Here is a 7,727-nt window from a genome sequence, read left to right as displayed (position 1 = left end):
GCTCAGTTCAGTGCAACACCGGAAGCTGGAGGGAAATACTTCCGGGGAAGTCGCTGTCACAAATAGGCAGATGAAAATTCTGAATTACCTCAATGAAACGGCTTTGGCAGCGGCAGGTATTGTTTCGGACATCGATGAATCCGGTAGTTTCATATAGAGCTCTAAATGACAGCCTTTTTCTTGTTTTAGTAAGCTAAGTAGTAGTTAAATTAGCCGCTGAGTTAAGGGTGGCGGTGGCTGCCATAGCAACCGCTACTGAAACACTAGGCTAGTTGTTTGTTGTTAGCTTCTGTGTTAGCCTTTAACATGACGTCGAACAGACTTCAGTTTCTAATTTCGCGATAGTCAGTCAGTCGGTGTCAGTCGACAATGTTGTCTCTTGTTGCGTTTGTTTATATTTCTCCGTTTTAACCTCGCTCGTCGATGTTTAACAAGCTGTCTATGATGTCAGACTGTGTGGTTGTGGAGTTGAGTTTAGCTAACTTGGTAATTTCCACGACATCCAGTGAGCTAACGCTAGCCACCGAGGCCGTTAACTTCAGGTACCTCACTGTCGCCGTTACATAAACGCTGTCAACAATATGGACTTCAGATTAAATGACCACAGAAGCACAGAAATTTTAGATAATCTAAACTAAACTATGAGTTTAAAGCTTATTTGAAGTGTGTTGTGTTTAGTGATGTCTTTGAATGGTATGTCAGAATCGAACATAACTTAGCTAATGTTCTGTTTTCTGGTCATATTTAACCCATATAAGGTTTACATATGGGCATGGTTAGCATTAGAAGCTAATGCTGTAGTTAATATCGATGTCCAAAATGTATAGGCTCTAAAACCACCCGAATATGTTGGTTATATACTAAACTTAAGAAAGTTTATTTATGTTTGATTGTCTGTTTGTGGTTATAAGTATCAGTTGTAGTGTTCAAAGTGCCTGATTCAGTCTTTCTAGCATTTGAAAACATACCAGTTTCTAAACTTGCAAAATCCTAAATTTTCAGAGTTAGAAACTTTCCATGGAAGGGGATTTTAATTACATTTAGGGATTTTCCCCCCTTAATTCCCCCTCTCAATTAAAAATTTATTTCAGTAGTTTATCTCTTACGAGAGGTACTCCACCCTAAAAAAATTAATAAATAAACTGGTTGGATTTGAAAAAGATGGAAATAGTATCATGCAAAACCTTTAGTGAGTTTTGTAGTTTTGTTAAGTGCAGTTTACTGAAATTTTGTTTTTATGTAAATAAAATTGCAAAAATAATGGTCAAATGACATGTAAATAGCATGGTTCAGAGTAGTGTGAATGAAATTAGACATTTCTGTAATTTTTGTCTATTTTATTGATTTTATTTTTGTGATAGGTTTTTGTTTTGTTTTCATGTGAATCCAAAGATAAAAATAGAAAAGTGGTCTACATGAATTAAAAAAACAATTACATCAGTAACAAAAAATAACTTCAGAAATGTTGAAAATGTATTGTTTTCTGAAAGTTGTGTTGTTGTGACATAGTCATGTTTTAATTCGCAAATTAGGGCATTAAATTGGTTACTTAAATTAAGTCAAACATATTAATTGTTTCTGACATTATACGCTAGTGACCAAACAAAATGTTCATATTTTTGTTTGGATATTATAAAAAAATTAATCCTGAATGTCCAATTAATTCCCATAATTCCCATGGGAAGTTTCCTATTTGAAATATTTCCAAATTTCCTTATTTTAACTTCTTATGGAAAGTTTCCAGAAATGTATTAAAATGTTTCTTCCCTGTTGCAGCTCTGCCTGCACCTATGTTCTCATTAGATAAATTAAGTTTTGAGTTCCATTGCACTAATAAGTGCGTGAGAAATAACTCACCCCCTGAATTAAATGTAGTTTCAGAATCCTTGAACTAGTATGGATGTAGATGACTGTAATGGCCGATCCTACATATCAGGTAAATTTTGTTTTTAATGGCCGATACATTTGGTTTTTGAAGTTAAGAGTATTGTTCCAATGTTCCTCATCTTTGTGGTTTCAGGCAGTGGAGACTCCTCATTGGAAAGAGAGTTTTCTGGGGCCTTTGGAGGCGCAACAGTGAGCACCCCAAACAGCAAGGAGAACTCTCCAAGTCGTTCCCTCAGTGGTGAGTGTGAAATTAAAAGCCACCTTTTCTGTTTTAGGATACTTCCATGGACCTGTCTGTTAATCTTGCAGTGAACTGTTTCACATAAAAGTATTGAACTTGATACATTAAGTGGGATTTACATCTAGACTACCCTCATAACTAATGGCAGGCTTTCTCCATGTGTGCCTCTGTAGCCAACTGTATTAAAGTGGAGCTGTACAGCGATGAAGACTTAGGTCGTGGTCAAGAGGATGAAAAGACGGAGCGGGCAGAGGAAGGAGGTCCAGGGCAGGAATCAGAGTCTGGAGGAGGCTACAGGGAGCTCACTAATCCTGAAGTCATGCCAGCTGGAGCCACCAGACTACCAAATGGAAAGCTCAAGTGTGACATCTGTGGAATGATCTGCATCGGTCCTAATGTTCTTATGGTGCACAAACGCAGCCACACAGGTGACTCTTTGGTTACCTTCAGATAAATAATTTCACTAAAAAGATGTCTTAAATTTTTATTTGTAAATAACTTGAATTGGAATTAGAAAATGTGCACAAATTTTAAACTCTTTCTAAGCCGGTGAACACAACCGGACTACATAACTTGACAATAATAATAATAATAATCATAATAATAATAATAATAATAATATAATAATAATAGAATTCAAGCTTCTCTTTTGTTTTGAAAGACTTTAAGTGCCCTGGTAATTTTTACTATATCGGTGCTGATTTTACTAATTTAACTGTGTGGTTTTATTGTGTTTTTGCAATGAGTTATTATTTCATGTGTTCAGCACTTTGTTTCAGCAGTGGCTGATGTTATAGCGCTTTATAAATAAAGTTTGATGATGATGATAATGTCACAATACCTGTTTTATGATTCCATGTATTGTAAAGGTGAGCTGACACATTTGACCTATCCGCAGGGGAGCGACCATTTCAGTGCAATCAGTGTGGCGCCTCTTTCACTCAAAAGGGTAACCTGCTCCGCCACATCAAGCTGCACTCGGGCGAGAAGCCTTTCAAATGTCCTTTTTGCAGCTATGCATGTCGAAGGCGAGATGCCCTTACTGGCCATTTACGCACTCATGCAGGTGAGACAGATTTCAGCTAGACGAGTGTTTGTGGTTTTCTCTAGTAGAGGAGTATGTTTAAAATAATAACATTTTCTTGTCTGCAGTGTCTTCTCCAACTGTAGGGAAGCCATATAAATGCAGTTATTGCGGCCGTAGTTACAAGCAGCAGAGCACGCTGGAGGAGCACCGCGAGCGTTGCCATGGSTACTTACAAAGTCTGGAGTCACAATCACTGAATAATGCACAAAATATAGGTAAAGTATAGATCTTTTCTTGTTTGTTTTTCTACAGCATGGTGTCACATCAATATCCACCCCCCCCCCCCCCCCAAAAAAAAAATTGGACAAACATCAAAATTAGAAATGAGTGTTCGTCCTTAATGAGGTGATGCACAAAATCCTCCTCTTTAGTTGTAGTTTTAAACGCTGGTTTAGAAATTCTGCTTGAACACTTAGAAAAGAAAGAAAGGAAGAAAGAAAGGACAAAAAAGGAAAAGAAACATAACAGTGTGTTTGTACTCTGTCCAGGAGAGGAGATGAGAGAGCTAGAGTTTGTACCAGACTCTCTTCCGCAGCCCTCCTCAGACAAGATGGCATTTATTGATCGGCTCGCCAACAGCATCACCAAACGCAAAAGATCCACACCACAAAAATTTGTAGGTGAGCATTTAGTGTCAGTGTGGATGGGTTTAGGAAATTAACAAAAACATCCATTGTAACACCTCACAAGTTAGAAAAAAATGGAGGAAAACCTTTGCTTTATCAACAATATTACTATCATTGAGATCTACACAATGAATGCAAACGTTTTGGTAAGCTGAGTATTTATCTGAGCCAGCTTCATAACTAAATACATTTTGATTCTACACTACAGTAAGATCTGTCGCCTCTGTGTTGCAGGGCAAAAGCATATCCGCCTCAACTTTCCGGATGGACCTTATGAGCTGACAGCTGATTTGGATAAAGGTGAAGACCTTCAAGCAGGGGACCTTGAAGCACCACATTTTACTGGCCTTGGAGAATACACAACAGGTGTAGCAGGTAATAAAGGAGGGGCGTCTGACAAACATAGGCCTCTCCATCTTCCCGCCACTCACGCTCCTTGTTTGACTGAACTCAGGCCGATCCACAGCTCCACTCATACTTCTATTGCTTTAGGCCCAAGGTTGGATTGCACAGGGGCGGGGCTGGGGGCTGTAGGAGGAAGGGAGGCTGCCGAGGGTCACGAGGACCTGCCTACTGGTCGAAGTCATGCAGCTTCACCTAGCAATGGTTGCCAGGACTCTACGGACACAGAAAGCATGCCGGATGAGCTGTGTAACAGCACTGCTACCATTCCAGCGTTGCACAGTAACAACGGGCATCACCTTTTTCACTCCAACAGCCACGTGACGAGACCTCCTCCTACCTTTCGCCACAGAAGTCGGGACAGACACAGCCCCAGCTATTCCAAAGACCACGAAGTGGAAAGAGAAGACGGGGGACACTCGGCCCTCCCACCTCCTGCCTTTGCTCCGACCTCTAGCTCACCTACAGCCCCCTCCTCCACTTCCAAGGAGGCCTATCGGGTCGTCGACGGGGAGGGCCGAGCTGTGCGTTCCTTCCGCTGTGAGCACTGCCGTGTGCTTTTCCTGGACCACGTCATGTTCACCATCCACATGGGCTGCCACGGTTTCCGACAGCCGTTCGAGTGTAACATCTGCGGTTACCGCAGCCAGGACCGATATGAATTTTCTTCACACATTGTCCGTGGAGAGCACATCATTGATTGAAGCTAAAAGTTGGACAGGTTGCTTTACTTAGAGCTTATTTTCACTTAAGCAAGGACCTGGCTAGATTTGTTCTGCATATGAGCTAAAGGGGACACTGAGAGTACAAACCCAACATATACATTAGCAATCAAAACATCCAATTTTTACAATTCTAATGTAGTAACAGTGGCTTTAATTGTTTTGACTATCAGATACATTTGACGTTCTGTTTTGATCAAGTATTTCCTGGAGCAAGTGAACTTCTTTATCCACAGATGTGCCTTGCACAAAAATTCAGGATTCAAACTGCATGCACAGAATACAGCAGTAAAATCAGACTTATATTCATAACTTTGGTCTATATTACATAAAGCCAAAAATGGTTTGTAAATTTACCTACAGTGAACTATAAGCAGGTTTATGTGTCCTATTTCAAAATTAACTCTAAAAAAATGTTAGCAGACCTTGAATTTCCTAACATTTTTCAACTTAGGGTTAATCTCAGACTGTCAGTCAATTCTAATTATGTAAAGTGCAGATCAAAATCAAAACCCAGGTTCATATTAGTTACACTTAAATGTTTGAGGGGTGTGGTGTCTGTGAATTAGAAATGCACTTTGATTTTTAAAATGAAGGGATCTATATATGTGTGAGAATCTGAGGAATTATTATTATTATTATTATTATTATTTTTTTTTTTTGAAAATGAAAGCCTTGCTTGTGTTGATGCCATGTGGGATAGTGTATGGAATGAATTTTTCTTTGATAGCTTTTGTTGCACTGATTCCTGCCAGAATTCAACAATTAAATTAAACTACTTTATAGAATAAGTTAATGATCTGCACATCTCTAAAAGTGAGGAAACACTGGTGGGTTGTTCTGCTCTAAACGGTCCAGAAATCACTGCCAGGGTTCTAAGAGTATGTAGTGTTTTGTTTTCAAACATACATTAAATAATAGTGCATCACTAATATCTAAAATATTTATTTTTGCTAGATTTAAAATTATTATAGTGTTCTGTAATTGTATTGTGCCTTTATTCACTTTATTTCCCAGACTGGAGCTGCCAGCCTTCATGTCTTAAAACAGATCTTTGTTGGTGACATTCAAGGTCAAATCAGCTGGCTTGTAGTTTTACAGTAAAGAAGAAAAAAATACAAGATGCCCAAGAATGGCTGTCCTCTAAAGTTAAATTATAAACACTTTTTTTTCCCTCCAATAAAGGCATTTCAGTCTTAGCCATTCATCTTGTTGTAGTAGTCATCTGTGATCCATCTTGTTTTGGTTATTCATGCAGAAATTTGCTTTGTCACTTTACACACTTTTTGCTTTCTATTGTATTTTTTCTTTACATAACATCAGATTTTATTTATGTATTGCTGTCCAGAAGACAGAGTTGGACCTTTATTAAGCCAGGATCACAGATGTAGTTACAAGAATTGTTACCTCTTGTTTAACTTGATTGCGGATGAGATTATTTTCCATCTTGTACCAGGTATTAGCAGTAGTAAGGAGAAGTTACACAGAGAGTAAAAACTTACTATTTTCTTTGACAGACATGTTGTAAAAATTATTTCAATAGAGCAAATGATGGAAATTATTGAAATGATCAGCTGACTTGAGCCCTTTTAGCTTTTGTGTAGTACAATGATTTGCTTTCCTTTTTAACTTTAGTTGAATTTTAGATTGTTTCATCTTAAAACATTTAAAATATTAACTAAATTGAAATAACTCAGCTGTGTATGGCTCTAAATGAATATTAGTGGTTGTGTTATTGTTGTGAACACTTCCTTGTTTTGTCCTACTGAACTGTTTTCACCTGATGGTTCAGGCTTTATTAGATGTATGGATGTGCAGAAGTTCCCATATATTTATTAAACAGAGGAAAAAATAGGATCGATTTTTAAATTAAGAGTATGGTTCAGTTCATCAAATTTTCTTGTAGTTGAGCCAAAGACTCACTATTAAGCACGTTCCCTGGTTAATTGGCAGAAAAGAAAATTAAAATGTACATGTAAAAGTTTAATTTGAATAAAGCTGATTTTTATTTAAAAAATTGATTTTAAAGCCCTTTGGATCCACTTCATCTCTTTAAAATGTGTTGTAAATACCTCAGAAAATGTTCTTGCATCAGAAATTTAATTTGTGCTCTTGAATTTTACACTATAACAATTGTATAAATTTTCTGGTACAAATTTCAGTTGAAGAATAAAAGGTTTGCCTAACGAAGTTGAAACTTGTGATGTCTTAAAAATTAGCTTTAATCTGATCAAAAACATTTTCTGATGTCAATTAGAGGCAACTTTCAAAATTAACTGGTTTGTACAAGAAAAATGCTTTGACTACTGACCCTGTGTTCCTATTGAAATCCTTTGTTCGATTTGTGTACAGTTCTGTGCCTTTCGTTGGTATTTCTAATCAGCTGTAGTTCTTTACTATGTAAACTTGAATGGTCATGAAGCGGAGTACTAAAAATGGTTTTGCCTAACCTCTAGTTGTTTAACTCCCAACCTGGTTTTCAATTAATATTCAAACTATATTCATGTTGACCAAGAGGACACAAGAAAATAAAAAAACTGATGCCTATAATTTACCCTTTATGAAATATTGTATAAAAACATTACTTTGCAACCAGTTTCTTGAGCAACTTGACACAGGTTAAAAGTTCTGCATTGTATTGTGGGATGATAATTCATTATGAATATTGATGTGCTTAACATGATAAATGTACCAAAGCCATTTTCCTCCAGCCAACACCTGATTATCTTTGTACTGATCTTAAAGAGGAAAAAAAAACTCCA

General features: G+C 37.4%; 1 protein-coding gene across 5 annotated transcripts; it reads left to right on the top strand.

Annotated features, from left to right (window-relative positions):
• The first annotated feature begins 25 nt into the window (after positions 1–25).
• On the top strand, positions 26–7,155 carry LOC106518027 (zinc finger protein Eos). 5 transcript variants are annotated; one of them, XM_014009102.1, is made up of 9 exons: positions 26–116; positions 1,876–1,936; positions 2,021–2,125; positions 2,302–2,556; positions 3,027–3,194; positions 3,281–3,430; positions 3,704–3,835; positions 4,076–4,216; positions 4,334–7,155. In XM_014009102.1, the coding sequence occupies exons 2-9, from the start codon at positions 1,897–1,899 to the stop codon at positions 4,945–4,947; spliced, it is 1,605 nt and encodes a 534-aa protein (XP_013864556.1). In that variant the 5' UTR covers positions 26–116; positions 1,876–1,896; the 3' UTR covers positions 4,948–7,155. The 5 variants fall into 5 exon arrangements, with proteins under 5 accessions (XP_013864556.1, XP_013864553.1, XP_013864557.1 ...); XM_014009099.1 differs by having other exon boundaries at positions 4,076–7,155; XM_014009101.1 differs by having other exon boundaries at positions 55–143; positions 4,076–7,155.
• Positions 7,156–7,727: the final 572 nt, after the last annotated feature.

Source organism: Austrofundulus limnaeus, unplaced genomic scaffold (assembly GCF_001266775.1).
Source record: "Austrofundulus limnaeus strain Quisiro unplaced genomic scaffold, Austrofundulus_limnaeus-1.0 Scaffold55, whole genome shotgun sequence".
NCBI lineage: Eukaryota > Metazoa > Chordata > Actinopteri > Cyprinodontiformes > Rivulidae > Austrofundulus > Austrofundulus limnaeus.
The sequence above is the reverse complement of the archived record's forward strand: the minus strand, read 5'-3'. Positions and strand labels throughout refer to the sequence as shown.